General features: G+C 53.7%; 1 protein-coding gene across 1 annotated transcript in view; it reads left to right on the top strand.

The window, feature by feature from the left end:
• The first annotated feature begins 431 nt into the window (after positions 1 to 431).
• The window catches only part of BPIFB3 (BPI fold containing family B member 3), a 19,714-nt gene continuing 9,334 nt past the window's right edge, over positions 432 to 10,811 (top strand). Inside the window, exons 1-8 of the mRNA XM_032143077.2 lie at positions 432 to 555; positions 1,548 to 1,704; positions 4,061 to 4,165; positions 4,574 to 4,714; positions 6,477 to 6,539; positions 8,313 to 8,374; positions 9,155 to 9,246; positions 9,364 to 9,543. Of these exons, the coding sequence (XP_031998968.1) occupies positions 432 to 555; positions 1,548 to 1,704; positions 4,061 to 4,165; positions 4,574 to 4,714; positions 6,477 to 6,539; positions 8,313 to 8,374; positions 9,155 to 9,246; positions 9,364 to 9,543 (924 nt within the window). The remainder of the gene's footprint in view (positions 556 to 1,547; positions 1,705 to 4,060; positions 4,166 to 4,573; positions 4,715 to 6,476; positions 6,540 to 8,312; positions 8,375 to 9,154; positions 9,247 to 9,363; positions 9,544 to 10,811) is intronic.

Here is a 10,811-nt window from a genome sequence, read left to right as displayed (position 1 = left end):
TCCTGGAGGGGGAAGCCGCTCTGTCTACAGCTGTCACTCCAGACACCCGGCCAGGGTCACTGGGCCTCTGAGGACGAAGACTTTTATGTCAGATGGACTCAGGCTTGAATTCTGACTGTCTCTGATTAGTTCTGTGGCCTTGGTCTAGTCCCCTACCCCTTTTGGTCTCAGTTTTCCCATCTGAGAAATGGAACCCAATGAGGGAGATGCTTGGAAAGTGCCTTGGAGACTTGAGTGCATTGGCAGCTGCACTGTGCCACCTGTGTGTTAGCTGTGCTTCCATTTGGGAGGAGAAGGCTTTCCTGGGAGTGAAGCTGAATTTGGGCTGTGCCAGGTGGGCAGGGAGGGGGAAGGCTGATAATGGGAACAGAGAGGGGAAAGGCTTGAGCAGGAGAAGGGTCTCAGAGTTCCTCCTTCTGCTTCTTATAGGTATGCAGCCAGCCATGCTGGGCCTGTGGTCCCTGCTTCTGCTCTGGGGCCTGGCGACTCCATGCCAAGGGCTGCTAGAGACGGTGGGCACGCTCGCTCGGATTGACAAGGATGAACTCAGCAAAGGTGAGCCCCAGGTGGGCAGTCTGTGAGGGGGCTGCTGCAATGTCAATGACTCAATCTATATGTTTAGAGCATCTGCTTTAAGAGCAGATAAGAGCAGGTTGTGATTCCCAGCTGCCTAGAGAGCACATTCTCCTGGGAGTAGCTGTGCAGGAGTGAAAGTTTCCCTTGCAGGCTTGAATGGGTGATGAATTCCCTCTTACGGGAGGTGGACTGGGTGATATGGGCTGAGGCTGTTTGGGGACTGCATGTGGCTCAGGGACAGGGACAGGGTGAGGTTGAAGAGATCGAAAGGAGGGTGCTAGCTGGGCCAGTGTCTCTGCCTCACATTACTAGGGTAGGGGAACTGTACTTGGCATTTGGCACTACAGAGTCCAGTGGCCTGTGGTGACAGTCTCAGGGATAGAGTAGATCGGTCATGGGCAGGAAATGCTTCAGGGAGGCCCTCTGGCCTGCCCCTACTTCTACAGGGCCGTTCCTCCATCCTGCCCTTCCCACAGTCTGCACAGAGTCAGGCCTGGAGTGCCCAGGAGAGAAGCAGGGACCATCTCCTCCAACTTGATTGAGCCCTGGTGGCTGCAAGCTCGCCCTTCTTTGCCCTCCCTTTCAGTGCTGTAGGGCAGTCCAGGATCAGGAGCCCAAGTTACACTATTGACCCCAACTTAATTTGCTGTGTGACTTTGGACAAGTCTCTGCCCCTCTCTGAGCCTTAGTTTTCCCACTGGTAAAATGAAGGGATTGTCATGAGATTTGCTCATTCTCCAAACACTTACTGGGTACCTCCCATGTGCCAGGCAGGGAGGGTGGCCACAGGCCCTGCGGCAGGAGTAAGAGGCTGTTATGGCTTAGTGGGTTCCACCATTTGAGTGTAACCTCTGGGTTAATTCCATTTTTAAAAAGAAGCCTACTCAATCTCGGAGGAAGGAGGCAGCTGCCATAGTCCTGGGGGTGCGGTTGGAGTTTCAAGTACCTTCCTACTTCCACTCTCTCTGCAGCCATCCAGAACTCACTGGTTGGGGGGCCCATTCTGCAGAATGTGCTGGGATCGGTCACAGCCGTGAACCAGGGCCTCCTGGGCTCAGGAAGGCCGCTTGGAGGAGGCGGCTTGCTGGGCCATGGAGGGATTTTTGGCGTTGTCGAGGAGCTCTCTGGGTGAGTCCCACCTGCTGCATGCCCTACAGGAAGACTTGGCTTTGCTTCCGGGAATTGAGGAGAGATTGGATCTTTTTAATTTGTCCAATAGGCAGTGAAGGTGGTGTGGGAGGGTCGTGATCCAGGTCTAAAAATGATGACTCTACTGTACGCCTGGCAGGACAAGAACAGCAGAATGCCGCTGTGGGTGAGGGTTCCAGCTCTGGGGTCAACATTAGTTACTCACTGTGTGACCTTGGGCAAGTTGCTTAGTCTCTCTGGGCTAATCTAGCTATCTGCACGGCCCCCTTTCTCACCTCCTCCAGGTGTCTGCTCAAAAGAGGTGTGCGCTGATTAACCCTTTCTTATCCCCACCATACATTTTACAGGTTTATTTTATGTCTCCTTTGCTAGACTATAAACCCCAGGAGGGGTAGGATTTTTGTCTGGCTTGTTCACTATTGTGTCCCCGGGATCATAAATAGGGACACAGTGTATGCTCAAAAAGCCTTTTTTTTTTTTCCTTTTTTTTTTGAGACAGAGTCTTGCTTTGTTGCCCAGGCTGGAGTGCGGTGGCATGATCTTGGCTCACTGCAACCTTCACTTCCTAGGTTCAAGCGATTCTCCTGCCTCAGCCTCCCGAGTAGCTGGGATTACAGGCGCCCACCACCACGACGGGCTAATTTTTGTAGTTTTAGTAGAGAAGGAGTTACACCATGTTGGCCAGGGTGATCTTGAACTCCTGATCTCAGGATATCTGCCTGCCTCGGCCTCCCAAAGTGCTGGGATTACAGGCGTGAGCCACTGTACCCGGCCTCAAAAAGTATTTTTGAATGAAGAGCATCACATTATAGCTAATATGTACTAACTCAATGACCACCTATTCAGGGTTTTCTATGTGTCTAGCACTGTGCATTGTAAATGAATTATCTCACTGGGCCCAGAGGTAGGACTATTATGAACTGCATTTAACAGGTGAGGAGATAGAGGCTCCCGGCAGTGAAGTGACCCGCCCAAGGTCACCCAGCTAGGGTAGGAGAGGGGAATGTGTCCGTGTGTTTCATCACAGCCCATACTGCCCGGTCAAGTCCAGTGGAAACCAGTCTATGGCTGGTGGACAAATTAGGGGAAGGTCAAACAACAGGGCCCAGGCAAGGCTGAAGCCCAGTGTATGGAGAAGAGTCACTGGACAGCAGGCGATGGGGTACTGGGAGCAGAAGAAGGGCTGATGGGTGTTCACTTCCCTAAACGGAACATAATGCCCGGAAAGCGGGCTGGTAAATGGTGATGTTGCTTGAGGTTCGCTGTGTGTCATCCTGTGGTAGGTGTTGTCAATGTCCCTATTTTACAGATGGGGAAACTGAGGCACAGCAGCGCTGTGATTTGCCCAAGCCCATCCAGTCAGTTAGTGGCAGAGCTGGAGTTTGAACCATCTACCTTTTACTGGCTGCAGTATTAGCAGCTACTCATGGGGTGGTTGCCAGGACAGTGAGTTAATCTGTGCCAAGCAGCTGAAATACAGCCGGAGAGAGTAAGTGTTGGATAGATATTATTATTATTATTATTATTACAATATTCACGCTCCCTCCCCTCTGAAATCCGCTTTCTCAGTGAGGCTGGAGTCTCAGACAGGAGCTTGGCATTGTTCGTGCCTTGAAGAGCTCCTCATAGGTGGTGGAGTCTGATAGCGAAGAGCCCATGGGCTCAGGGCAGTGATGGAGGCAGCCCGGGCAGGGTGGCACAGGCGCTCAGAGGGCATCTACCCGAGGCAGAAAACCAGGATGGAAGGCTTCCTAGAGGAGTGCACGTGAACTGGGAGGAGTCAGCAAGCTGAAGAGGGATGCGGAGTGGAAGAAGGGTCAAGGGAAGGGTGTTTCAGACAGAGGAAATGGCCTGGGCAAAGACCCAGAGGACAGAGGGTAATGACTTGTGAGGAGTCGTGTTTGAGAACCCACTTGGGTTGCATTTGTGTGAGTGTGCGGGGGTATAGCTGGGTGCAATGTCAAGGCCAGAAACCAAACCAGAGCTGAGACTGTGGGGATGGAGTGGGAAAAACTTTAATTCCTTGAGCCTCTAGCGGTGATGATGATAGGACATTTGTTGAGCACACACCGTACCAGGTTCTGCACTGGAATTATCTCACTTGTCTTTGCAACAACCCCACGAGGCAGGAACTAGTATCGCCCCACTTTACAGATAAGAAAACTGAGGCCCAGAGAGATGAAGTGATGGGCCAAGGGCTCGCAGCTGGCTCTGTGGGTTTGAGGTGAGATAGGGAACACCACCAAGAGCCACTCTGGGCGCTGCCTGGTCTGGGATGGTGGAGGCATTGGGGGTGTCTGGGAGTGAGCAACCCTCTCCCTGACTCCCATCCCAGTCTGAAGATTGAGGAGCTCACGCTGCCGAAGGTGTCGCTGAAGCTGCTGCCGGGATTTGGGGTGCAGCTGAACCTGCACACCAAAGTGTACATGCATTGCTCTGGGTGAGTGTGTCCTGGGGACCTCTACCCTCCTGCTTCCTATCCCACCCCCTGCCCTGTTGGAGACTCCTACTCTGCTGTCCCCCGACTCCCACCCCTCTGTACCCCCCATTTCCTTTCACCCTATTTCCTCCCCAAGGGACTCCCAATCCTACCGATTCCCCCGTGGATCCTATGACATTGCCCTTCCCCAGGGACTTCCATTTCGCTCTTCCTCCAGACCCGGACCCCACTGCTCAGGCTCACCTGAGATGGTCGGGGAAGAGGGTGCAGGGAAGTGCAACATGGGGCAGGGAGGCAGAGGCTGAGAAGGGGACACAGGGCCCAGGCCACTCGCAGGGCCACCCTGGTGGACAGGGCCAAGGGTGGGGGCTGGCTGCCTGGCCATGCCCCCAGCGTCCTTTCTTGCAGCCCCCTTGGGGCCCTTCTGCAGCTGGCTGCGGAGGTGAACGTGACATCACGGGTGGCTCTGGGCGTGAGCTCAAGGGGCACGCCCATCCTTATCCTCAAGCGCTGCAGCACACTCCTGGGCCACATCAGCCTGTTCTCAGGGTGAGTCTGCAGGCTCCAGCCTGCAACCCTGACCTGCTCAGGATCATCTCGCACCCATCTGGGTGTCTCCCGGGTCTCCCTGGAGCTGCCAGCTGCGTGGGCCTGAACTCATCCTACCCCCGCCTGCCCCACCGGTTTCAACCTGCTGCACAGACCGACAGATTGAGTCCCACCACTGACAGGGACTCCAGCTTAATCCATAGCTTGTGCCACCCACTCCTGGGCATTCCCCTAGTCTGGTTCATGGGATCTTGCCATGCCCTCTCCCCTAGAGCGGACCCAGGGTCTGCTGGGATCCCTCCATCTGCAGGATTTCAGCCCCTGCTCTCAGCCCATGAGACCCAGCTCTGCCTCTGACTTGCTGTGTAACCTCAGGGAGACCCACTCCCCATCTCCCCATTCTGGGCCCCCATGTCCCCATCTGTATATGTGGAGCTGGATTTGATGATTTGGAAGGGGCTATGACATCAGTCTCTTCCCAGGGGCTGGCCAGGTGGCCCTCCCTACACCTTGTTGAATCATCATTTTTTTCTTTTTCTTTCTTTTTTTTGAGACAGAGTCTCACTCTGTCACCCGGGCTGGAGTGCAGTGGCACCATCTCGGCTCACTGCAACCTCTGCCTCCCGGGTTCATGCAATTCTTCTGCCTCAGCCTCCTGAGTAGCTGGGATTACAGGTGCCCACCACCATGCTAATTTATGTATTTTTAATAGAGACGGGGTTTCACCATGTTGGCCAGGCTGGTCTCGAACTCCTGACCTCAAGTGATCCACCCTCCTTGGCCTCACAAAGTGCTGGGATTACAGGTGTGAGCCACCATGTCTGGCCTCTGAATCATCACTTTCATGGGACCATGGAGGCCCAGAAGTCTCCTTGCCTAGGGTCACACACACGGATCCGGCAGGGATGGAGAGGGGCTGTGCTCTGGCTGGGTCCAAGGCCTCTACCAGCACTCTGAGCCAGCCCACAGCTGCCTCCCACTTCTGTCTCCCCATTCTGTGTCCACCTTCCAGGCCCAATCCCAGCCCCTGCTCCATCTTTGTTGGGTAACTCTGAGTAGTGGGGGGTCATCAGGCAGTTCTGCGTTAGCTCCCAGGAACAGGGTAACTGGGTTGCTCCTGTCTCCACGAGGGCCCTAAGAAAGGGATTCCAGGCAAGGGCTTTGGGCTCCTTAAATTCCAGTGGTTCCGTCCTGCTCCTCTGGGATGGAGGGGCCCTGGGGAGGAGTGGAGCCCAGGATGGTGTTGGTGTCCTGTGTTTGGGGCTCTGTGGTTGCCATCCTGCACCCCCATGGTCTCCAAACAGACCTGAGCCCCTCTACATGCACTTATCCTCAGGCCATCATTCATTCATTCATTCATTCATTCATCTAACAAATACTTGTTGAACCCCCACTCTGGGGGCTCAATAACAACCATTGTCCTAGGCCTAAATGTCTCTTGTCTACAAACGTTAGAGGGACAAAGGAGACAGACATTTGTCAAGCACAGATTTTACACCAGCCATATACACACTCCCATGTAACCCGGGCAGCAGCAGCTCTCTAAGGTGGGCATTGTACAGTTGGGGAAAATGAAGCCATCCCCTGGGTCCCCTCAGGAGGAGGAGCCAGGATTTAACTCAGGTCTCCAAAGCCCCAGCCAACCCCACCCCCAAAAGAAGAGACAGGAGAAATCCAGAGCCCCTAGTGTCCACCCGACCCTGTCATCTGGGTTGAACCGTCCACCTGGCATCCTCACCCACACGTGTCTCCCTCTGCTCAGGCTGCTGCCCACGCCACTCTTTGGGGTCGTGGAACAGATGCTCTTCAAGGTGCTTCCGGGACTGGTGAGTGTGCGGGCTGTGGGCCAGCATGCCCTCTCCCAGGACTGGGCCTCTTCCCCCCCTGGTTTTGGGTAAAGTTCGGCGCCAGGCAGGATTAGGCTGTACTTCCCTTCCACACCCACCCGGTAATCCCATCCGGGCCTGCTGACTGGCCTTCCTGGAGCGCCTGCTAGTCTGGGGGTGGATGACACGATCCTTTTGGCCTGGGTCCCCTGCTCCCAAATCAGAGTCTCCTCTTACCCCCTGTTCTGTTTCTGCCATTTGTATTAGTACTGACTTTATGTTTTTCTTTAAATTAGCTTGAAATGAAAATTGGATCACTTGATGGTTTTAAACTGAGCCCTGTGCTTGACAATCATGTCTAGAAAAACACATGTACCTTTATTCCTACATCATAATTAAACATATTCAGATTAAAGGATGCCTGTCCATGGCCTGCCCCAGAACATCCTGGCTTCCACACTCCAGAGAGCTGGTCTGGCCCAAACCCCATATCACCGAGAAAGAGGGGAGTTGCCACATAGACAGCAAAGGGCAGTCAGGCCTCCTGACCCTACGGCCTGGCTGGCTCTCCCTGTGCGTTCTTGTGAACGCTGCTGGGGGCAGCAGAGGAATGGGAGCCTAGGGTTGGCAAAACTGCCCTGGGCTTGAGGAAGCCAGTTGGGAAAAGCAGCTTAGCAGGAGGAGGGGCCTCCAGGCAGGACCATGTCAGGCAGGTTTCCACCAGGGCATGAGGGTGCATTTCAGTTGCAGCCCCTAACTTAGTCTCTGGGGCAATTGGCCAGCAGCTAGGTTTTGTGTGATACAAAGACGTTTTGAAAATGAGCATTCATTGCCAACATTCAGCATTAAAGATTTCTCGTAACAGTCCAGATTTCTGGATTCTGTTGTGCAATCAGCCACCCTGGCTGCCTGATACCTCCCTCCTGTAAGTGGGAAGTGCCTCTGGTACCTCCCAGCTGGTGCTCAGAGGGTTTGCTTTCTCCACCCCCAGCAGAGCGCCTCTGGTCTCCTCTCATTTCTGTGGCTTGCCTGACCCCAGAAGTCCTGGAGTTTGGGGCCCCCACTTGACATGCAACAGCCCTCTTTCGTCTCTCTGAATACAGCTGTGACCTTGGACAGGTCACCTTCTTCTCTGGCCTCAGCTGGAAGGTTAAGGGGCTGGACTGCATCCTCTCTGAGGCTCCCACTCCAGTGGGCTATGGGATTCCGGTTCTGTGATTCCCTGACTTGGATTCCGAAAGTCGAACCACTTGCTCCCTGTTCTCCTAGCACAGGGGTTAGGAACGAACACGTGGTGATATGCAGAATGGACATTCCAGATCCAGGCCTGACTCTCTGGGTGGAGAAGAGGAGGTGCCCCTCTGTGGGGTCTTGATCCTAGGCTTCCCAGTGCCCATGTAGGATGGCAGGGGATGGCCTGTGAGTTTATGGGGAACCAAAGCCGCTTTTGCCTCCTCAGGTGAAGGCCTTGTCCACATGCCCAAACCAGCCCCTGAAATATGTCTCCCATTGTCCCCCAGCCACCTTTAGGGGTTTTCTAATGGGGCTCTTGTAACTAAGGGAAGACAGCTTGGGGGCCACTCAACCCTCTGACACCTCAAACTCCAGCCCCTTCCCTGCCTCCCACCTGTGTGTCTTCTGTCTGTCTCTGCTTTCTGCCTTGCCTTGGTCCCCAGCACCACATAGCAGCAGAGAGCAAAGCACTTAAAGAACATGCAGCTGTCCTCACAGCGAGCTCTTCTTTGCCCTGTAACATCTGTCTCCCTGACACAACTGTGCCCCGTGGTGGACAGTGTGCTGGGTGTGGTGAATGAGCTCCTGGGGGCTGTGCTGGGTAAGTTAGGGCTCAATGCCCTCCTCTTTGCCCCTTCTACCCCTCTCTGTATGACCCCAGTGGGGTAGGGTACTAAGGGGAGCTGGAAGCGGCAGGATCTCGGGGTCCTTCAGTTCCTCCTCACACTGACAGGCTGCCCCTTTGAGGAGCCTCATGGAGGAGGCCTGAGCTGAGGCCGCCTAGCAGGGCATACAGACCCAGAACCATCCATTCTCTCTATGTTGGATGCTGCAGACCAACATTTACTGAGCACCTGGTGTGCGCTTGGCACTGTCAGAAACAGCGGGAAGATACGATGATTACCTGGTCAGACTAGATGACTGAGGCCCAGAAAGCTCAAGTAAGGAACCCAAGGCCCCGCAGCCACAGCAGACCCCAGTCTCCCTGTGCCTTATGGAGACACAAGTGCCCTCTGTGTTCATAAAATGGGTTTGGGAAAATATAAAAAGCACAACCAGGAAAAGAATAGAAAACTTGGGGCTGGTATGTCTCTACAGGTGGTGTTATGTAAGACAGGCAGGGTAGCAGTGTGTTAGTGGCACCAACTCTGGAAAACGTGAATCCTGGTTTTGAACGCCGTGACTGTGTGGCCTTGGCCTGGTGACTTCCCTTGTCTGAGCCTCAATTTCCACATCTGTAAAATGGGGATGACAGTAGCAGCCAAGTGAATGCTTAGTAGAGTGCTAGGCATTCAGCAGACACTCAAGAAATGGAAATAGGGGCTATTATGATTGGGAACTGGGCTTATGGGGTCATTCTTGCCCCCCCTTCCCCATGCAGGCCTGGTGCCCCTTGGGGCTCTTGGGTCCCTGGAATTCTCTCTGGCCACATTGCCTCTCATCTCCAACCAGTACATAGAACTGGACATCAACGTGAGTAAGCAGAGGGGCCTCTCCTCCTGCTGGGGGTGGCTACATAGGGAATGCCAGATCAAGGCAGGTGGGCGAGCACCTCAACACCCTCCTTGGCCCTGTTTCCTGCCCCTGCAGCCTATCGTGAAGAGTGTAGCTGGTGACATCATTGACTTCCCCAAGTCCCGTGCCCCAGCCAAGGTGCCCCCCAAGAAAGACCACACATCCCAGGTGACAGTGCCTCTGTACCTCTTCAACACCGTGTTTGGACTCCTGCAGACCAACAGCGCCCTCCACATGGACATCACCCCTGAGCTGGTGAGTGTGGTGCCCGGGGGATGGGGATGGGGGCTCCTTGCCCTGCTGTGCCTTGGCATTGCTAGTGTTGACCTAGGCCCTGAGGTCAACACTTGCTGAGCCCTCTTCTCTATAATAAAAGGGAGTTGAACAAGTTTAGAGTGTGTACACTGCTGTCATCCACTCCTGTACTTAGGGGAGACATTGCTAATCGATCGTGGTCCTCTACCTGGTTAAACCTGACTGGGACTTCTGAATCCTTCTCAACTTGGCACTCCAGGAGGTCACTTTCAATTGGTCAGGACTGACATATGGAATGAAGCCCACTTTCCATCCCTGTATCAGATGAGCCTTTCTAGAGTGTAAGCACTAAAGTGTGAACCACTAACATCTCCACTGCTTTCTCAAGCGCAGATTTGAGTGGGAGAAAAGAAAACTAGGCAGGGTGGCTCATGCCTGTAATCCCAGCACTTTGGGAGGCTGATGTGGGAGGATCTCTTGAGCCCAGGAGACACCCCATCTCTACAAAAAATACAAATATTAGCCAGGCATGGTGGTGCATGCCTGTGGTCCCAGTTACTTGGGAGGCTGAGGTGGAAGGATCATGTGAGCCTGGGAGGTCAAGGCTGAAGTGAGCTGTGATTACGCCACTACACTCCAGTGTGGGCCACAGAATGAGACCTTGTCTCAGAAAAAGAGAAAGAAGGAAGGAAGGAAGGAAGGAAGGAAGGAAGGAAGGAAGGAAGGAAGGAAGGAAGGAAGGGGATGGAAGGAAGGAAGGAAGGAGAGAAAGAAAAGAAAAGAAAAAAGGAAGAAAGAAAAAGAAGAAAGAAAGAAAGAAAGAAAGAAAGAAAGAAAGAAAGAAAGAAAGAGAAAGAAAGAAAGAAAGAAAGAAAGAAAGAAAGAAAGAAAGAAAGAGGAAAGAAAGAAAGAAGAAGGCCGGGCGCGGTGGCTCACGCTTGTAATCCCAGCACTTTGGGAGGCCGAGGTGGGCAGATCACGAGGTCAGGAGATCAAGACCACGGTGAAACCCGGTCTCTATTAAATTACAAAAAAATTAGCCGGGCGTGGTGGCGGGCGCCTGTAGTCCCAGCTACTTGGAGAGGCTGAGGCAGGAGAAGGGCCTGAACCCGGGAGGCGGAGCTTGCAGTGAGCCGAGATTGAGCCACTGCACTCCAGCCTGGGCAACAGAGCGAGACTCCGTCCCAAAAAAAAAGAAGAAAGAAAGAAAGAAAGAAAGGAAGAAGAAAGAAAGAAAGAAAGAAAGAAAGAAAGAAAGAAAGAAAGAA

Source organism: Hylobates moloch, unplaced genomic scaffold, assembly GCF_009828535.3.
Source record: "Hylobates moloch isolate HMO894 unplaced genomic scaffold, HMol_V3 SCAFFOLD_21, whole genome shotgun sequence".
Classification (NCBI taxonomy): domain Eukaryota; kingdom Metazoa; phylum Chordata; class Mammalia; order Primates; family Hylobatidae; genus Hylobates; species Hylobates moloch.
This window is presented reverse-complemented; position numbering and strand designations above follow the sequence as displayed.